The sequence below is a fragment of the Eriocheir sinensis genome, chromosome 13 (assembly GCF_024679095.1).
Source record: "Eriocheir sinensis breed Jianghai 21 chromosome 13, ASM2467909v1, whole genome shotgun sequence".
NCBI classification, from domain to species: Eukaryota; Metazoa; Arthropoda; class Malacostraca; order Decapoda; family Varunidae; genus Eriocheir; species Eriocheir sinensis.
The window spans coordinates 20,583,698-20,604,890 of NC_066521.1; the positions used below are offsets into that span (position 1 = coordinate 20,583,698).

At 49.5% G+C, this 21,193-nt stretch overlaps 1 protein-coding gene across 8 annotated transcripts in view; it reads left to right on the forward strand.

Annotated features, from left to right (window-relative positions):
• LOC126998161 (AT-rich interactive domain-containing protein 2-like) overlaps nt 1-21,193 on the forward strand; it is a 44,381-nt gene that overhangs the window by 20,256 nt on the left and 2,932 nt on the right. For 2 of the 8 annotated variants that reach the window (XR_007752655.1, XM_050859596.1), the window contains exons 4-15: nt 11,148-11,314; nt 12,806-13,024; nt 13,236-13,687; nt 14,153-14,340; nt 14,656-14,911; nt 15,043-15,246; nt 15,550-15,810; nt 16,239-16,408; nt 16,788-17,163; nt 17,595-18,041; nt 18,996-19,109; nt 19,366-21,153. Coding sequence is in view for 7 of the 8 variants with exons in the window: in XM_050859596.1 (XP_050715553.1) it covers nt 11,148-11,314; nt 12,806-13,024; nt 13,236-13,687; nt 14,153-14,340; nt 14,656-14,911; nt 15,043-15,246; nt 15,550-15,810; nt 16,239-16,408; nt 16,788-17,163; nt 17,595-18,041; nt 18,996-19,109; nt 19,366-21,153 (4,642 nt within the window). In the remaining variant the exon portion in view is untranslated. The remainder of the gene's footprint in view (nt 1-11,147; nt 11,315-12,805; nt 13,025-13,235; nt 13,688-14,152; nt 14,341-14,655; nt 14,912-15,042; nt 15,247-15,549; nt 15,811-16,238; nt 16,409-16,787; nt 17,164-17,594; nt 18,042-18,995; nt 19,110-19,365; nt 21,154-21,193) is intronic. The other 6 variants (XM_050859598.1, XM_050859597.1, XM_050859600.1 and 3 more) reach the window with 6 other exon arrangements.

Genomic DNA, 21,193 nt, shown 5'->3' on the forward strand with positions numbered 1-21,193 from the left:
AGGTAGGAGGAGGAAGGTAAAGGTATACCGGTGGAGGTGAGAAGAGGGAGGGAGGGAGGGAAAAGCAGCTGTTGAGAGAGAGAGAGAGAGAGAGAGAGAGAGAGAGAGAGAGAGAGAGAGAGAGTGGGCGGAGCGGGCGCCAGCACACACACACACACACACACACACACACACACACACACACACGGGGTTAGCCAAGTATTGCGTATTGATCTGCTGCTGCTGCCGCTGCTGTGTCCCCGACGCCCTGCTTCCTTTCGTCCTCCACCTCCTCCTCTTCCTCTTCTTCCTCCTCCTCCTCCTCCTTTTGGTGTTTCTACTTCCCTTTTCTGCTCTTGTGATCTTCCTTTGTTGCTAGTACTGCCGAGAGAGAGAGAGAGAGAGAGAGAGAGAGAGAGAGAGAGAGAGAGAGAGAGGCAGCTGGGAGTCTGGCGTCACCTGGATCTCCTACACACACACACCTGTCCGCCGCCCCCGCCCGCCTTGATCTCAGGTAGGCGGCGAGAGGCTGAGTGTGATTGTGTGGCCCGCGCGAGGCATGCCACAGGTTCCTTCTCTAACCCCCCCCCCCCCCTTCCCCCTGGCACCTCCCGAGAGACCTACCTCAAGTCCCTTACGCACCGTCCTTTAAACCCCGCCCCTCATGACCCCTCTCTCTCTTTCCCCTCTCACCCCGTTACGCATCTCGCCCCTCTTCTCCCTCCCCTCATTTCTTATCATCTTGTACCCATTTAAGAGTTCACCCCCGTTTAGTGTTTTTAGATTAACCATTATCAGTTCGCCCTTTCCTTCCGTCCCTCTCCCTCTCCTAGTAGTCCCCAGTTAACTTACTAACCTCCCAGTCCCTTTTTTTTACCTTATTTTCTGTCACTCTAATTCCCTTAGTCACTTGTTTATTTGTCTTGTATTTTTTTCATTTACTTTAGTCTCCTAGTTTCCTTTTATTATATATATATATTTTTTTTATTGCTTCAGTCCTACCAGTCCATTTACTCCCTTATATTCCTCTGCCTCCTCCTCCTTCTCCCTATTCTCCTATTCTCCTCTGTTCCTCCTCCTCCTCCTCATCTTTCTATTATCCTGTATGTCCTTTTTCATTCTCCTTGCCTTATTATCTTCTGTGTCCTTCCTCCTCCTCCTTCTCTTCCTCCTCTTCTCCTTTGTGTTCCTCCTCTTCCTGTTCTCTTCTTTGTCCCTCCTCCTCTTCTTCCTCTCCTTGTTCCTCCAAATGTTAATCGCACTCCTCCGCAAAGCTGTTCCCGCCTTATTTGTGTTTGACAGAAGAGGTGAAGGAGGAGGGGAGGAACAGGAACTTACTCTCCTCTCCCTCCCGCTCTCCCTCCTTCCTTCCCTCCCTCCCTCACTTTTTTCCCTCATTATTGCATGGTCATTTCTCTCACTCATTTTCTCGCCCTTGCTCTTTTTTTCCCGTCTTTTTTCTTGCCTCCCACTCAGACTTGCTTGCCTTCTTCCTTTCCCACCTTCCCTTACCCTCCCTTCCTTTCCTTACCTCATTTCCCTCACCATCTCACGTCTCTTTCCTTACATCTTTCTCCTCCTGCCTCATCTCCACGCCCTTGTCTCCTTCACCTCCTCCACCTCCTTCACCTCTTCCTCCCACCTCCGTTTCATTACTTCTTCCACCCTGACCTCCTCCTCCTCCTCCTTACGTCCTCCCTTACCATTGCCACACCCTCCCCCCTCCTCTCTTATCACCCCCATCCACCTTGTATTACTCTAACCACACCCTTTATCCCTCCCTCCCTCCCTCCCTCCTTTTCCTTATTTACTTTTCTTCCTATATTTATTACACACGTCCTCTTCTTAGCATTCTACTGCCGCCTCCTCCTCTTCCTCCTCCTCCCGGACTACCATCATCATCATCACCCGCATCTACACACACACACACACACACACACACACACACACACCTGGGGGAAGGAATAATTTCTCCCCACGTGTGGAAAAAAGTCACCTGAGTCACCTTTAATATTTACCTGTCCTAGTCCTGTTCATTATTATTATTATTATTATTATTATTATTATTATTTGCGGAAACATATTAAGAGAATTAACAGGAGGGCAAAGGAGAGTAAAGTAAGACCTTCCATGGTTTTATTTTTTTATTATTTTATCTTCACCTCAACGTCTTGTAATCAACGACAGACGGACTAACGAAGCTTAATGACGCCAAGAGGAGGAGGAGGAGGAAAAAGAGAGAGCAAAGAATGTGCAAGGACGGGAGGAAAGAGGAAAGAGCAAGGTAGTTTTCCAAGTGTTTTTCCACTTTTTTTTTTCCTCCTGAATAGAATGGGAGAGGAGGAGGAGGAGGAGGAGGAAGAGGAAGAGGAAGAGGAAGGTGTAAAGCAACATTCTCGAAGGTTTACGTGGTGGAGGCGTTGAGAGAGAGAGAGAGAGAGAGAGAGAGAGAGAGAGAGAGAGAGAGAGAGAGAGAGAGAGAGAGAGAGAAGGATAAAAGTAACATTCTCAAGGGTTCTGCAGGAAGGGGACGGAGGGGGAGGAAGGAAAAAATGGAGGAGGGGAAAAAGAAGAGGGAGGGAAGAAGGGCATGACTCCTAGGTTTTCAGGGGAATGTGCAGATGTGGGTGATGGTAGGTAAGGAGGAGGAAGAGGAAGAGGAGGAGGAGGAGAGGGTGTGACAGGTCTGGGGAACTGGCTGGGCACATCTCCTCCTCCTCCTCCTCTTCCCCACGTCTCCACAAGCGAGGTATTTTTATCTGCCCAGTTGCACCCCGCGTCGAGGGAGGGAAGACCAGATGGCTCCTCCTCCTCCTCCCCCTCCTCAGCACACGCTACACGAGGCCAACCAACTCCACCCTCTGATAGTAGAATGGGAAGGTTTAACACTACTACTACTACTACTACTACAGTATTCTCAGCCTTTACTAATACTGTCATCACCACCCATTCCTCCTCCCCATACTACTATTACTACTACTACTACTATTACTATCCCCTTTACTACTACCACCTCCACCCCCACTTCATTCTCTTCCTCCCCTTGCACATCCACCAGTCATAATCTATCCACCATCAGCACTCCTCCTCTTTCTCCTCCTCCAGTCTTGCCCTACAAAACCACTCTGGGACACACACATGCAGACATCCATGGGTGCGTTAGATGATTCATTAGGAGGGTGTGTGGGCGTGAGGGGTCTTGTCTCCTGGGGCCCAAGGGGGAGGAGAGATGTGCAATGTGTGTATACTGATGTGATAAGCTTGTGTTTGTGAAGGACATGTTAAGCTCTCGTAATGGCAACTCCTTTACTTGTTACTAAGTCTTGAGTTTTGTTTGTGCATTGCTGTGTATATTAATTTTTTGGTCTAGTATATATTACTACAATTGCTTCTTTTACTCGTCACGTACGGAATGTCTTGAGCTCAGAATGTTTATGTATCAAGCTGTTCAAGTTCTGTTTTTGCTCTTATGCGATGTTCTTTTTCCTTACTGAAGTTAAACTAGCCAGTATATTTGACTTCAATCTAATGCGCGTTTCACTTAGCATGCTCAGTCAGCTACTATCTTTTTTTCATGGTAAACTATAGACAGACAGATAGACCAAGGACATAAGAAACCAGAAAAGTAGAGATTCCCGTGACTGGATAGATGAGGAAGCCGAAGGAGAATAAGGGAATTCATTTTAGGGAAACATACAGGGAGAGGTTGCTCTGCTTACTCAACTAGTGTATTAATGGCAAAGAATATAGACAGATAGATCAAGAGCTTTCAAAAAAACAGAAATAAGAATGAAGACTTTAAGATGCCCATGTCACGTTAGATGAGAAAGCCGAATGAGTATAAAGGAACCCGTTGCAGAGAAGAGAGAGAGAAGGACGGAGAGGTTGCGGTGGTGTAGGGTCGGCAAAGTTCGAAGGTGGCGAGGGACGGAGGTGAAGGTGGGAGCAACGGGAGCCAGGCAGGAGCAAGGGCCGCGCGTATGTGTGCGTGACAGTGGCTGGGGGCGAACTGAACTGAAGGGGCTGTCTGGGCTCACTCTGGGTCTGGGATACACACACACACACACACACACACACACACATGACATCATTGCTCGTGCCCTTCTCCGCCCCTCGCCCCAGACTAGAGAAATCTCCCTCCTCTCTCCTCTCTGCTGTTTTCTGTTATCTCCTCCTCCTCCTCCTTAGCTAGCTTCTCACACCTCATTGCTGTATTATGTTATCTTCCTCCTCCTCCTCCTCTGTCCTCTCCTCAGCAAACGTTTTCAGTACATATCTATATTCTTTCCGCCTTTCTCTTTGTATCATCTCTAACGTTTTAAACCCTCCGGCCTCCTCCTCTTCCTCTTCCATACCTTGCGTTCCTCTACACACCTTAACTTGCCTACCCTCCTTCCTATCCCGCATCTCTCCCTTCCTCCAGCCTCCTTTATCATGTTCTCTTGTATACTGCTCCTTCCTACACTTCTTCCTCTTATTTCTTAGTCTCCTCTTCTCCCACTCTTTTACAAACCTCCCTCCCCTCTCCCTTCAGTCTCTTTTATCACTGTTCTTTATTCTTCTCTTTTCTTCCCCCAATCTTATTCCTTAGTCTCCTCCTCCTCTTTCTCTTCATACATCGTTGCCTGCTCCACGTTCTTTTCCGCGCCTCGGCTGCTAAGCGTCATGACCTAAATGTCTAAGATTAGGGCACTTGTTTATGTAGCCATGGGGGAGAGGGGTGGTTTGGGCCCGGGGGTGAGGCCTTCTTCTGTGGCTAGCTGACTTGGGGGATGTTTGGGTAACGAAGTGCGTGAGGGTGGACGCACTTCTTTTGTACTATAGCTGTATTGTGTTTGTAGAATTGGGTGTGTTTCGTTGTGTTCTGGAGGAGAAATGTGTGTGTGTGTGTGTGAAGGGTGGGTAGGTATCTATGTATCTATCTGCTTGTGCCTGTATTTATCTTTCTGCCTCCTTCTTAGTCGAGCACCAGCAGGAGTTTGGGTGCTCGCGAGGTTTGAGGGGGGCAAGACACGCCGTTCCAGACCCCTTTCTTCCACGCCCCTCGTCCAGATAGCAATAAGGGAGAAGTTTAAAGCCAGTGACTGGGGAGAACCGACCCTATTGCGTGCTCTCAAACGTATGCTCTTGACCCCCTCTCTCCCGCGCGCGCTCTCTCTCTTTCTTGACTTTACCTACGTACAGACATACACACACCACGACCACGACCTCCTCTATAGAGACGCAGTAAGACACAACCTGCCTTCTCGCGCTGCCAGCCTCACCTTCCCTTGTCTCTTCTCACATATTAATTGCCACACCTCAACACGTCACTTGCCACTCCTCAATATACCTGCAGAGTCTTGTCTTCCCAGTCACCTAACGTCCTCTCCCCTGCCGTGTGCGTCTCCGTTAAGCTTTAAAAGACAACTCTGCATATATTTTCCCCTGTCAAGACTGTACTGACGGTAAAAACCCTAATTTTTTTTTCCCTCGAGTTCGCCTCCGCATGCTAATTTACCTCCACCTCTTGCTCCTCTTTCTCCTCCGCCTCTTGCATCACGCTTCCCCGAGCAGGTGGAGCGGCTCTTGTGTTCCCACGTACCGTTTTCGCTTTAGGTATTGTGGACTGGCTCTTCCGCTCCTTCAGGACTCCTCCGGTTTGTCTGTATCTTGGTTAGGTTGCTATTGTTAATTATTCAGGTGGTATACGTGGGTGTGAGCGGCTTGCGTGCATGTGGAATGGTCTCGTGTCTGGATGTGTATGTGTGGCGAAGCAATGACCTGCCTTTTGGGGACAACTGCTGAGGAGAGTGGGTGGGTTAGCAAAGTGTCGAAGTGTGTGGAATGGTGCATGCGGGCGTATGTGTGGGTGTGGGTGTATGGGGACCCGGAACTGGTGGTGGTAGCGGTGGAGGTGGAGGGAGCAGTCTCCAGGAATGTGGCAAAGACAGCGTGGAGTTGTTCTGAGCTGGTGGTATTGATTCAGCCGATGATGATGGAAGTATTGATACGAGAGCGGCAGCGACAGGGTGGGGTGGGAGGTGGCGGAGGCGGTGTTTGTAGTGGTGACATTTTACTGTTGTGCTTGGGGCAGTAGCGGCGGGGGGAGATCTATTACAGCGGAGCGTGAGGCGGCCCACAGCCCCACACTGCCCCCTCGTCCCAGTCGCCGCCGCTGCCGCTACCGCCACCCACCAGCAACACGGCCACAGTTGCCACCTCGCTCTAGAAACCACACGCGCCCTCATAGCGATTTCAACACCTCATTGGCTCCACTAATACATCCACAACCCGCTGGCTTGCTTCCATACATCTGGTGCCAGTGCTTGGCTAATAAATCATAAGTCCTTGGGAAGCGGGAGCGTGGAAGCAAGGAAACGGGAAATTCCATCATCTTGACGGGTGTTGAGCCGCTGGGAAGACTCGTGCCGTCGGGGAGGACTTGTAGCCGCCCTTCCGACGCTGGCGAGGCTGGGGGCGGCGGCGCAGGAGGCGTGGGGGGCGGGGGGCGGGCGGTTCTGTTACTTCGACTCTTTAGGGTGTTACTCGCCGCGCTAGATGAAGAATGTTAATGAAGGGGGTGAGCGGAGAAACGGCAACAGCGGTGAGCCGTGAGGGTGACGCCGTCGCGCGCATGGAGACTGGGGTGTCAGTGACCTCAGCCGCTCCTGTCCAATAACAAAGCAGACTTGTGCAAATCACGAGTTCTCATTGGCTGGAGAGCGATCCGTAGAAGACAGTTCCGCCGCCAGCCACGACAAGTGAGAGAAGGAAGCTGATGTATTCCTTGTGGCGGGCGGCTGACACTGTTATTGCTGACACTTGGATCAACACACACACACACACACACTGTACTTCACACCACATCATCACGTCAGCTGCAGCCAAGACTGTCACCACCCCTTCCGATCATCCGTCCTCACCTCACCCCCTTCACTCATGCCCCATCCTCCCCCCCACTCCGCTGACATCACTGACATCCATCCCCCCCCACCCGCAGTACCCCGCCGTGCTATCCCCGTGGGGCGGCAACATTGCATATCATTAATCTAGCCACTCGTGTGCAGCCACCTCTACCAACTGCTATTGATTTCCCGCACATAAAAGCTGGCGCGTTATTGTACATTTATCCCAGCGAGTGGCGGCCGCTATACATAATTGTTGGGCCGGACTTGCCAGCGGGAACAGTTTTCATCGGGTTCATTCTGCTGCTACGACGTGCACAATCACTACTCTTACCCTTCTACGGGGCACGGATCTCTGAAGTAACGATGATAACAAAGATGATAATGTGATAAAGGTGATGGCGCTGGTTGTGATTGATAGATGTAGTGATAGTGAGCATGGCATCCCTTAAATGATAATAATGATGATGGTGACATTGCCTGCTGCGGTGATATTTCGATGGTGGTGGGAGTTAAAGCTGTAGGATTATTATTACCATTAATTTATTACTACTATTATTATTATTATTTTATCTCCAAGGCCTCGGTGTTGCAGCGAAGACCGATACTCAATCATACTAACAATGGGTTCCTCTTGTGTCACGGGAGGAGGGGCGGCATGAGGCGTAGGCAGCGGCACCCACCCGAAATATTTAGTTACGGACTCCGCAACACACAGCGAGACGGGGCGGCGAGTGAATCAACGGGCGTGTCGTCCCTCCACAGTACAGGGGCGGGGAGAAAGGGGGGCGTGGGGCCGGTGGGGGAGGGGGTAGGAAGTGTGTGGGCCATGGGATAGGTGGAGGAGGGGGGCGTAGGTCGAAGGGGGGCGGTACTGGGCGGGGATAAACAGAGGTCAGTCAGCTGCTCTCAGACAAATGCGTAGAGTGTGGCTCCGTGTGGGGATGAGGGTCAGTTCCGGGGGGCGGGGCCACGGGGCGGAGCCAGTAGCAGCAGGATTGGTGGCTGAGTGGCGTGCCGCGGGTGTCACACGGGGCTATTCCTCCCCAGTCAGCTGAGGGAGGAAACGGGAGGCAGTGGAGGGCCGCTGCTGCCGCCCCGCGCTACCTCGCCCGCACGTGTTGCGTTGCCTTGCTGATGGTGACGATGACGGTACCGTGTGGCTGCAAACCGCGCGCTCCTGCCACTCCGTGACTCATGCCACCCACCACCCATCAGCGTTATCACGACAGAAACAATGGATTCTGTACAGCCTGTCGCATGCCGCTGAGGCTCGACAGGGTGCCGGAATGTCATATTTGGCTTTTTAGTCTTGAGATGAGAAATTTACATTTCCCAGAAGTAACGCTGACGCAGGAAAAGCATGACGTGGCCTCTGTACAGCCCGTCGCATGATCGTGCTGTGACATAGGAATAACTATAGGTACGGAATGGCATGTCTGTCTCAGCGCTTGGAATAATTTACATCAGGTGGTTTAAATAATTTATCTTAGCACTGCAATGCTGAGTATACCATTATTGCTCTAAGTTTGACAAGACCAGATAGTTTTAGCACCGGCTTTGTAATGTCACGCCGGGTAGCACGTACTTGCTTGCTTGGGGAAAGGAATGTCTTGCATCGTCAGGGGAATATTGCAGGAATGGTGCTGCAGGGGAATGTGAGGGGGCTCATGTTTACTCGTTTACTTAAGAAATCTTCGTCTCAATGCCACACATGGGGGTAAGTCGGGGGATAAAGCCTGTTCTGTTTGAGGGAAGCTACAATATTTTTTTAAAACGAAAGTACTGACGTGGAGGACTATTATGGGTGTCATATTCTTTAACATTTCGGCGCTCAAGTACACATATTTGACAAGGCTTTCGTAGGAGTTGTAGGCATTTCCGAGGGTTGTTTTAGGACCCTGGTAGCAGTTTGATCATCCCTCTGTACCATGAACCTCAAATAAACACTTACTAGAAACCGATTGATCTCTTTTTCAGCCTTTGGAAATAAGTGATGTGGGAGGTGGAAACGTCTGAGAATTTCGACCTAGATTTGTCATCGTTCCATTCGTTTGAGTTTATTGCAATAGCTAACCTTGGGAGTGACGGATTCTAGGTAGCTTACAAAGATATCCACTGCCTCGTCAAGTTATCATCCTGTGGTAAAGTTCTCGCTGTTCTCTTCGTTAAGCGTTGGGGGAATATCGTGCATGACTAGGCTTAGTGACGCCTTGTTTGCTTACAGTCTCCCATTCTTCCCTTTGCTGTTGAGTCGTGCTTCGGTCAGCCTCCTGTGGATTGCTCTCAGCTGGGTCGTGTTTGTGTGCCGTGGGACCCCCCCCCCCCCCTGCTTGCCCCTCTCTCGTGGAAATATCCATGCAAACCTCTGTCTCAAGGTTTCAAGTTATATTTTTCATACCTCAGTCTACTAAAGTATTTATAATTTCCCACCACCTTCTCTCCTCCGCTCTATGTAACGCCTACAAGAAATTTCCTACAATAACTCCTTGCTGTAGTGGAGTGTGGACGGACGGAAGGAATAATTGAATCATGGCTAATCCTCACTGATTCGAGGAAGAACAGTTCAACCTTGAGGAGAACTTGTGTCAGGGATTGGGGTACACCACCACCACCAGTGCTCTGTCCCCCGCCTGCCACGTCTCCCACCTGCCCGCCCGCCTGTGAGTGTGACTGCCGTGGCGACCCAAGAGAAGGCGCCGCCCCTTCCTCCCCGGCTGGTATCTCGCCCAGGATAACGCTAGGGCGGCCAGACGTGTGTAAAACCTGCTGCGTAATTTCTAACAAGGCGATGTGAATTTGTTGCGGCGAGAGCGGTGAGGTGACGGAGTGCGGGGTACCTCTTCTTGTTCGGGGTGATGGCGGTGGTGGTGGTGATGGAGAGAGGAGGAGGCGGCGAGGTTGGCGGCGTCAAATTTTCGCGTTATCATTCCTGGCCGGCGGATAATGCTTGGTAGGGGCACGGGCGAGGGCGGCGAAGGTGGACGAGCGGGAGACGCCACACGTATAGGCTGGCGGGGTCGTGTGCGTGCGTGCGTGCGTGCGTGTCGGGATGTGCGCGTGCGGGCGTGCGAGGGAGATTGGCTGGGCGGCCCCACGTGAGCGTCTGAGCTGGTGCCGCCGCCGCGCGATCAATACTCCATACCGCCCCTGCACACCCTCTAACTGCTCTCTATGGCTGTCTTCCCTGATGGAGGAGCGCAAGGTGGAATGCACACGGCTCCTGCGGCCTCACCAGCATGGCCCGTGGTCCGCCGCCTTCCCTTCCATTTTCCTTTGTCTGGCGGATAACGTTCGCCACATGTACAGCTTTTTTTCCTTCCTACACTTTGGGACGCGGCGGGTTCTAGGCTCCACCGCTACCTGTAACCCTCCATGATTCTCTACCTGTGTTCAGAGAGGTTGGATCAGGTGAACAAGGGTATATAGGTTGGCTTAACAGGGTGTTTCCATAAGCATAAGTGGTCCCCGTTCTGTGCAAGCCTGGCGCGGCACTACAGCAGCCAGTCAGCCCGCCCGCCAGCCCGCCACACGCCTCATTACCTCCTTGCCATGCACTGCCCTCATGCAGCCTCCCTCTTGTTGCGGGGCCCCAGCTGATCGTTGTTATCTGATTAATGCATGGAAGTCAAGCCGGGGGGGAGGTGAGGCAGTGGTTCTCCGCTTCCTCCGTCTCCTCCGTTTGTTTTCCCTCCCTCCCCTCCCGTCCCTTTCCTCCTCGTCCCTCCCTCGAGATCAGCAGCATTGTGTGTTCTCTGCTTTCCCGCCCCCTTCAAGACCATCCACACGCCTGTTTTAGCCTCCGCGGGAAGCAATAAGCCTGACTCTTCCCCTTTACCTTGCTGCATGATGGCCAAGAGGGATGTTGAATTGATTTCCAGCCCAGAAGAATATGCTGCGCCTTCTTTTGTGACTGGTTGGCTGGCGGCGGCATAACCTTTTCCTTCTTCCTCTTCGCGGTAACGGTTGTCTCCGAGAAAGTTTCCTCCCGTCCCCTCGATGCAAACTGCTTTCGTGTCGTCATTGGCTTTGCGTAATTATCTTTTTTAGACGTTACGTGGGTTGGTAATTGTTTTTTGGGGGGGCTACTATTAGATTTATGTCCCGTTGTTCACACCATTTTTCTTTAATTTCCACTATTTCTTCATTTCCAGAATCTTGGTGCATACGAACGCCTGATTTTCCATTAATTTTTACCTCATTATTCGCTTTAGAGATGGTCATAAATTTGTATTTCTTTGTTTTTCATTTTTTTCTCTAATTTCCGGCATTTCTTCACAGATACCTTGATGCATATGAACGTGTCAACTTCCTCGGCGAAGATGGGGAGGAGCGTGGAGCGGAGATGGATGAGGGAGAGGACTCCAGACTGATGAGGACCAAGCGTGCCATCCGGTCCCTCAACACAGTACCACTTTCATACAACCACCAGCAGCACAATGTTTTAGGTGAGGGACTGTCGCCTGGCTGAAATTTACCTCGACAGACCCCAGACGTTCTCTACCAACCACTTCCTCCCTCCTCTCCCTCTGTGTGCCCCCATCCCATCCATGATCCATCCCTTGCTCTACTTTTGGCCACGCTGCTTTGATATGCTCTGCCTCCGTCTTTACTTTTCACTTTCTCTCCCTTCCCTTTCACATACACCTTTTTTTTTATCTCACTCTTTTATCTTCCATGGTTTCCTTCGCTGTCAACCGGGAAACTGTCACCCCACATCCACCACGCAACGCACTCTTGTTTTCTTTCTTGCATTGTCTTGTCTTCTCTTCCTTCCCATCCGCTCCCCTTGCTCCGAAGATGATATTATGTTAGATATCTCCACAAAAGAGAGGATTTCCATGTCAAACGCCCTCGCGCTGACGATGCATTATGTACAGGTGAAGATTCTATGCTGCACGGCTACGGTTAAAGTCCCTCCGGCTTAACTTCCCCCGAGAATCAATGAGATGTTACAGAAACTTTCACTAACCCGAGTACGGCTAGACTGTGCACTGATTGGTATATAAAGAGAGAGTCATGTATGAGTGTTATATTTAGTTTCTCCGAGTTTATATTTAGTTTCTCCCCCTTTGTCGCTATTATGCATCGAGATACGTCAGATAATTCCATGCAAGGAAATTGGGTGTCCCTGAAACAGAACTGGTGAAAGTGTGTATAAAGATTGAAAATTTTCATCCTTGCTTGCTGACAGTGGCTCCACCTATTTTCCCTGGTGTTCATGAGCTGCTCTAGATGATGATGTGTACCCTTTTATAGGTCAGTGAAGTGAAAGTGTATATGAACAGATAATTGTCAACTCCACGTAATTGTTCCTAGTCTCCACCCTTTCCATCTCTAATTGTTATTCACTCTGACACCCATTCTTTGGCCATGACAGAGTTTCCATTTGCCCTTATTCATGCACTCCTTCCTTGCATACTCCACACACTGTATACCAGTATGCCAGAAATTCATTACTATATGTGTGACTATTTCCCAGTCTGGAATCTGAAACTTAGGCATGATTAAAGTATATATAAAAAGCAGTAAGACTTCACAGCTAGGATTACTTATTCAGGTTCTCTCCCCTTTGTCATATCTCTGGTATTCTTAGGGAGCAAATAACAGTGAAATTGTGTTGTATTCATTTATAAATTTCTGCTCCATTTTTTCCTTTGGATCCTGGAATTCTGCAGTGCATTAGTTCATTTCATTATGTTATCTCTACAAAATTTATGGCAACAAATAATAGGATTTTTATTGCATGCAGTTATCTATTCATTTAATTCTGTATCCTGAGCACAGTCCGTGATAGCAAATAATAGAGGAGGTTTTCATGCATTCATTTATTTATTCTTTACCCTTCTCCATAAAATCCATCATAACAAGTAATAGTAGATTAATTCCAGATGACCTACTTCTTTATTCACTCACTCATTTGTCTCCTCCCTTCACAGAATCAATGAGGGGTAGCGGTGGCATGTCTGTGGACCTGTACAGACCCTCACTGTATGACAAGCTGGCCCTGTCCTTGATCTCCCCCCTGCCCAATGAGCACGACTTTGCCTTCAACGTGTGCACCATCCTGAGCAATGAGGGCCGCCACGTGCTACAGCTCACACACTGCCCTGTACTGGTGGAGCACATGCTGGGACACACAGGGGTCTACAGGGATTGTAAGTAGGAGTGAGGGGGAAGAGGAATGGAATGAGTTTATTGGGTCTGCAGGGATTGTAAGTGCCACCTACATCACCTAAAAGGGAGTTCAGGGGTGATGGAAACATATACTGTAGGTGATATGGAGGAATAGGGTAGGGGTTATAGTGTCTGCTGGGACACTGATGTCCATGGTAATTTTAGTTCATATCACCCTTTTTTTTATTTCAGGGGATACTCAGAAATTTTTCCTGACCAATTACAAAGAAGCCAAAGGGAGAAGCCTTATTCAGTTCTGGATTGACTCGGTGTATGACCGCAGTGTTCTGGACCTCCTGATCCCCTCCAGTACGGACCAGAAGTCAATCTGTGACGGGGTCGGGGAGCTGAGAAGATACAGTCTGGTGGACCTTTCTAGTGGTGCTATAGATAATAAGAATTTGCTAAATCTGAGTAGTGATAGTCTGGAGATATTTGATGACAAGGAGGATGGTGCCGAGGACACGTGTGAGAACATTCTGGGGGACGGGTGCATAGCGGGTGGCACGGCCTTAAACATTGGTGGCAGGCTAAACAGTGGCAACTTTGACACTCTGTGTGACTCAGGAATCAGGAGAGTCCCGCCACTGGAGATGATCACCCAGGCCCTCCGAAGAGACCCCATTCTCAGGAGACTAGAGAAGGTGAGCCATTAATGACATCACTCCCTGGACTTTATGTAGAGTTTATGTGGTGGATGTTATTTTCTTTTTTCCAGGCTACCTCTATTTCTGGTCTCTCAAACGATTTTAAGTGCTATGGAGATATAGAAATATGTATGATTAAAAAGTTCTACATATGCTGGGTTCTCTTCATTCTTAAGTATTTGTTCTGTCTTCATAATACTTCTAGATTTAGAATGGTATGATTTTAAGTTGTAGCTTCTTTTAGTCACCCTAGATTTTACTTAGTATATACCTACTTGGGCACAGTGAGGCAGAGTTACTAATTAATAGCTATGAAAATGTGTACAAGAGAGAAAAAAACCTAAGACAGAGCTTGCATCAGTAAGATAAAAGATATGCATGCATTAGTGTCTGTAGAGTTTCTTTTATCATGCCTTCTCACTATCTTGTAACACAGCACGTCAGTAAGTGCCTCACCCACAGGTCCTGGAGTGTGAAGGCAGCGACCTCAAATTGGCGAAGGACGATGGGGAAATATTCCACCTAGGGAGAGATCTGGGGTCACAGGATCCAGAAGGGACAAGAATAAGCCAAATCCTTCACGTTATTCGCAATTTATCCTTTGAGGAGCACAACGTGGGCATCCTGGCACGCTCTCACACATGTCTAAAGTGAGTACTCGTGGTGGATCTTGTCTGGTGTAGAAAATTGGGAAGATTGTGCCTCTAACTACACCTGAACTTGAACTATGGTGATATCCCTTGATTTGTGCATATGATTCCTCCTCCCTCTTCCCCTGTCAAAGGTGTTGTGGTCAGTTGTTGCCTTGTGGAGGCCAACATGACTCTTGTAGTCTCATTTTATCATCCTAGAACTAATGATATCCCATGATTTGCACTTGATATCCTTCCTCCCACTGAGCATTCTCTTAGGCCAGCACCTATGCCCCAAACTTTACCTTACCTTTATTCTCCTTTACGTTTCAGGTTTTTAGTCCTGTGCATCTGTTCGCGGTGGGGTGGCTTGGCAGTCAATGCTCTGGACACGCTGGGCAACATAGCACCGGATGTAACGCTGCAAGAGCCCAAGGTTGACTCCTGCTCCGCTCTCCTCCTGGCCAACATCTGCCACGGTGTCTCTTCCCCTGACAGAGCGTTTGTCCTCAGGTCTCTAGAAATCCTCAACAAGCTAGCTATGAATGACCCCAATGAGGAAATTCTCAACCACTACATAGACTCCTCGGTGAGTGGGCCATTAGATAACCTTGTAGCTTGCCTCCATCAGCCTCTCTGACCATCAAATATATAACCTTTGGGGGGACTTAATTGTTTCTGAAGATGGTTTTAATGTGTTGTATATCTTGCTCCCTTCAGGTGTATGATCAGATCTGCCGCTATCTAACCATCCACGACATCATGCTGCTCATCTACACCCTGGAGTGCCTGTATTCCCTCTCCTCGCTGGGCACCCCGGCCTGCAACGCCATCGTGCGGGCGAAGGGCTCCATCCACACCCTCATCTCCCTCCTCACAGTCGAGGCACAAAGCTACGGCCCTGAGGCTTGTATTGGTATGAAGGTGAGTAGTGCTTGAGGGTACTGTTGGCTCTTACCCTAGGCCTGAATGTATAGGACGCTAAATGAATGGAGAACCGCCATTAAGAAAATAAAGCCGATAAATCATACATTGAAGCATAATGTGGAGCCTTTCAAAACTATTCTAGGTTATTATTCTGGTTTGGCTCACAGTTAATGGCGGTATTTTAACTCTTCCTTTGTGTTTTACTTTGTAGAGGGTATTAAGAATGAGTTTAGAAGGCTTGTGGTATAAATTGCTTTTTCCTCAATCGTAGAGTAGTATGGACAAAATATCCATTGTTAGGTCCACATCTATCTTCCTCAGGTTGTGGAAACAGTAACTGGTGTCGTGAGTGAACCCGAGCCAGTGAGCCAGCCACCGCCACCTGCCCCGGCCCCTGCTGCCACCGCCACCACTGTGGGTGTGGCAGCCGTGACTCCAGCCACACCAGTTGTCGCCATCAGCAACCCTGTCACTGCCGTGCCTGTTGCCACTGTCACCCCTAAGGCCTCCATTATCAAGGCGGTCTCAACTGTCCCTGTTACTCCTTCAGTTGCCTCGGAAGTTAGTGCTCCTGCTGCTTTGGTTGGAGGAGACCCGCAGAAATTTGCTGGGAAAATAGTAAGAGATTTGCCACCACCACCACTAGGCTTTGTCATTGCCTTGAGAGGTCATTCTTGGGTCCCTTGTCTATTGTGCATTGTTGTTGTCATTCCCCAGCTAAGGGTACTCCTCCTCCTCCTCCCCCTTCCTCTCCTCCCATTGTAGTAAACTTGCAACTGAATGGTGGCAGCTGCTTAATACTCTTGACCTAATAGTAAAGTCATAAAGAGAGGCGTACTGACAGAGAGATAGATTTTGGTTGCTTCTGTTGCTTTGAAAAGTTACTGTAAGCTCTCTGCAATCACTTCTAAGTCAAGGAAAGTATCTCAGTACTTTCCATATCACCTAATTATCGTTTAACCTGTGCCTTTGAATGTGTTGCTCTGCAGGTTCCCCCAGACGTTGAGGAGTTTGTCAAGGACTGGGTCACCAAGAATTATGAGGCTGCCCCCGGCAATGCCATAGAACAGGCCATCGTGTACCGCCACTTTGCAGCCTCCATGCAGTCCCTCGGCCGCAAGCAGGGCCTCAACCCGGTGCTCTTGTCCAACTGTGTGAGGTGAGTCACGTTGTTTTCCTTATTCCTCTTGTTTTCAGTTGAAGGAGACAGTTCAAGGTCTGTTAAAAAAAAAAAATGTTCACAATATCTTCCTCCCAAGATATATTTTTTTAGTCATTTGTTTAGCTATACAGTAAGAGGTTGAGGCTATCGAGACAACATCAAGGTACACCTAAGATATCTCTATTAATTATTCTTGCTCATTAGGACAGTAAGAGGTTGACATTGAGTGTGTATTTACAACACTTCACTGATTCCTGCATTTTTGAAAGGGGTTTTGTAATTAGCTTTCAGTAATTTGTGCTCGTTTCTGGGAGGTAACAAATTGAGGCTTTAAAATGAATTCTTGGCATCACCTGTGTTTACTTTTGCTCTCTAGAAAGGTGTTTGGGACGGGCGTTGGCCCCAGCAGACGACCCGTGGATGCTGGCTCCGAGAAGTGGCACTACAACGGCATTCGACGACGGGACGGTATCGTGATGCCTCCGCTGCCCGACAAGAAGAGAGGAGGAGTGCGACTGAACAACACCGTGCCGATATACACGCCGACGCCTGTCCTGCCCCCGGTGAACAGCATCAGTGCCCAGGTGACTAGTGAGGGAAGGGCCGTGGGAACCATTATAGGGGCGCCACAGCTGGTCACCACATCAGCTCCTCCGTCTGACGCTGTTATATCTCCTTCCTCTCCCATCCTGAAGGCGCAGCTGTCCGCCCCCCTCAGGCCGTCCCCGCCCCCGCCCGCCAGACCTCCGCAGGTAAGATGTGTCCTACCACCTGTGGAGCCTTCATTAACAGACGGCTGTGAACTCACCTTGAGCGTTTCCTTTGAGTCTGAAGGAATGATGGTGTGGTATTCAGTCATTTACTCATTTATCATTTCTTCTTGTTCATAATTCAGTGTCTCAAGTTTCTTCTTTCTAATTAATCATCATGTAATTGGGCCAGTCATGAGAGCACAGTTGTGTATTGAATAAATTGCTAATTATATTGTGAGACATAAGCAATTTCTAACAACCTGGAATGAAGGAATGGTGTGTACATGTTAATCTTTCTTTCATCATAAAAGTAGTTGTTCATGTCCATAGTTAATGAAGGTTCCATGATGATCAGCGTAAGTTTTTAAGATCAAGTAAATGAGGATGATTCTTAGACTTACTGACTAATGAGGGACTTGTTTATGTTGAAGGGCATGGTGAGTGGTACCATGTCTCAGGGTGTGTATAGCAGTACTCAGCAGCAACAGTCCCCACAGCAGTCACAGCAACAAGCTCAACCTGCAAACAGCAGAACAGATAATTCTGCCCTTATCAAGAGTCTTTTGGCCAACAAGGTAACTCCAGCGGGAGTAGGTCAGGCAGGCAGCATGGACCCACACCCCTCCCACCAGTCTCCTCATTCACGACCCCTCCTGGCCCCCTCCACACCACCACAGCAACCCAGGGGTGCTTCAGGTGCTGTGTCCTATGTGCAGGCACTATCCCAGGGTCCCCTGGGGCCTGTGGGACCCATGCTCAGTCCCACAAGCATAGGGTGCACCTCTGGGATGCAGGTGGTGTCTGGAGGCGTGGCCGGGGGTGCAGGGGGCCAGCACGGACTGCACCAGCCACCACCACCACCGCCGTCGCCAGCACAGGTAACCACTGTTGTCTGCCGGCAACACGAAGAGCCTCTATGGTGGTGGTGAAGGGAACCACGCTGCTGCTGCTGCTGCTCACCTGGTGCTCCTGGCCTCTGTGGCCCCCTCCAGCTTTTGGTGCCTGGTGCTGGCCTGTCTCTGGTCTTGTTCCTCTCATGTCATTCTCAAGGAGTGGTGGTGGTGGAGGTGGTGGTTTGGCAACAACCTGTGTGTGGGTGCTGCATGTCTCTGTCAGACTTGGTTGGCCTTCAATAATACCTCTGTTAAGGATTTCCTTTCTTAAAGCAGAAGAGACTAATCTTGCAACTTGTTTTGGAATGCATTAATTTCTAGATCTTGACCTTGCACACAAGTTATCATGTAGTGTTTGAATCTATACTTTTCAGATGGCTCTACTAATAACTTTTGCCCAGTTGACTTGGTTCTAACACAGTGTACTTTGAGATGTATCATCTTGGTTTGAATAACCCCATTTTCCCTGAGTTTTCTATGCTCCTCGGGAATGTGTTATTTATCTAATGTGACGGTGAAGCTTCTTAATAGATAATCAGTTAGTGCACTCATTCCGTATATTTGTTTACCACAGTTGTTGATATGTGGTTGATGTGTTATGGAAATAGTACAGCTGCATCTCTGTCAGTCACTGTAATTGTATCAGCACAATAGTATACCATTGTCAGCCTTTCAATTACTGTACCAGCACAATAGCATTATTACTTTACAATAGTACTTCATATTTTGAACAATTATTATTATTTTTTTGAGGGTATTTTGAACTGAATTAGGCTCAAAGAAGATAACCTGATAAATATGCATTTTGACTTTCTTTAAACAATTTCCTTTGGAGTCAAGAGGAAGGGCTTTCCTTAGCTTGATATCAAGGTGCAGCCTCCAGGGCTGTGGCAGCCTCATACTGTGGCACTCAAGGACTAACTTGATCCTCTGTTGCAGGTTTCTCGAAATATCCAGAAACAGCAACAGCAGCAGCAGACCACAGACACCAGCCAAGACAGCAGTGGGGATTCTCAAGTTAGGAAAACATCTTTCAATGGGATATGTAATGAGGTGAGGAGAAATATGCATGATAAGCCAAAATTGTTCAGGGAAATTGTCAGGTTTTATTCACCCAAATGTGTTTATAGCTACTGCTACTAATACTGAATATTGAATATAACATTTTCAATACATTTTCAATATAGCTACAACCCTGTGCTGTATATTTAATGAAATATAATGGAAATATACTTCAAAGAACAGATTAAAATCAATAGGTAGTTTGTTTTGCTTCAGTGTTCTATAACTAATTTTGTCACTTTTTCAGATAAAGAAGTGTGAAGATGACTCCAATTCCCTGCTCTCTGGTGGCCTCATTGACAAGAAGGTAACAAGTTTTGAGGGTATACTGCAGAATGGCATCAAAGCTGAAATTGATATCAAGGAAGAGCAAGTAGAGCCCAAGGCCAAGAAGAATGTCCTGGCCGACCTCCTGGAGAAGACAGTCGGGGGAGACATTCTGAACGGAGTCGTTGAACGTGAGCTTAGAATAAGCGACCGAGGCATAGAGTTTGTGAACAACGGCCAGCAAGTTAAAGTTAATGGTCCCGTAACGAGTAATGGGCAGGCCGGAACAGAGACGGGGCAGGGTGTAAAGAGGCCAGCCACCCCAGACAACACCCCTGCCAAGAGGATAGCCATCGAGGACCCAAGAGCTGGAACAGACAGTCGCATCACCCTGTACGTCAGTCAAAACGGGAACGAGAGTGGCGAGGTGATTTCCCAAGGACATCAGGTGGTACTGAGTCAAGGGCAGCAGCTGACAGCCACCAATGCCAGTGGTGCACCCCAGCAGATGATGGTGAGCCAGGCGGTGCTGGCAGGTCAGCAACAGGGAGCCGCAACGCAGACGGTCGTCACCCCACAGGGACAAGTGATCCTCCAGCGCCCTGCCACCCAGACAGGAATGATTGTGCAGCAGGGCGGCCAGATCATCCAAGGGGCCACAGCTGGGCAGGTCATCCAGCAAGTTATCCAGCAGGGACAGTCTGGTCAGCCCCAGAAGGTCATTCTACACCAGGGACAAGTGTTAGGTGGGCAGATGATTCTCCAGAACAGTAGTGGCCAGCACCAAGTGCTAGTGCAGGGAGGGAACAACTTTCAGGGACAGGTCATCATGCAGGGTGTCCCTCACTGCCAGGGGCAAGTGTTTATGCAGGGAAACAATACTCCGGGTCAGTTAGTGATGAGCAATAGCCAGGGCCAGACAGTGGTGGTGTCGGGTGCCCACCAGGCTCAGCAGCAGGTGGTGGTGTCCAGTGCTCAGGGCCAGGCCATGATAGTAGCTGGAAACCAGGGTCAGCCTATGGTAGTGAGTGGACAGCAAGGCCAGAGTGGCCAAGTAGTGGTGCCTAGTAATGTAGGTGGCACAGTTTTGCTGGCCCCCCAGCAGCAGGGATCCACGGCAAAGACACTTATTATATTGCCCAACCCCAAAATGATTATGTCAGGGGGCCAGCACCAGGGTGCTCAGGGCCAACAGTTGGTGCTGCCTCGTCAGGTGGCCGGCCAGCAAGTGGTGCAGGTGGTGTCCTCCAGCACGGCGGGGCCCGTGCCCTCTGTGTCCACTGCTGTGAGAACTGTGCACGCCTCCACCGCAGTGGCGGACACCCGTGCTACCCCCACTCCTCCCCCGGTCCAAATTCAGAGTTCTAGTGGTGGTAGCAGCAGTGTCAGTGTATCCACATACAGTGCTCAGACTTCAGCAACCCTCCCCACTGCCATCGCCCCAGCCCCAGCCGGACCCACGGCCGTCCCCGTGTCACAGACTTCAGTGAGTGTGGGGCCCCAGACACCCCACGTCCCAGCCCCACAGGTGCTCTCCTCGGGTGTGGCAAGGCGGCCGGGCAAGCCCAGTGGTTTACAGTATTTGTGTGAGTGGCGGGGATGTAATCAGGTGTTCACGAGTGCAGCTCAGGTGTACCACCATGCCTGCAAGATACACTGCCCGCCACACATCGCAGAGATCCAGTGTGGCTGGGCAGGCTGCGACCCCATGGTGAGGCGCAGGTTTAGTGCCATGACTCACCTCCACGATCGGCACTGTAATGAGCAGGTAAGCCAACATAATTATTTGCACATCCTCCACAGCTGTG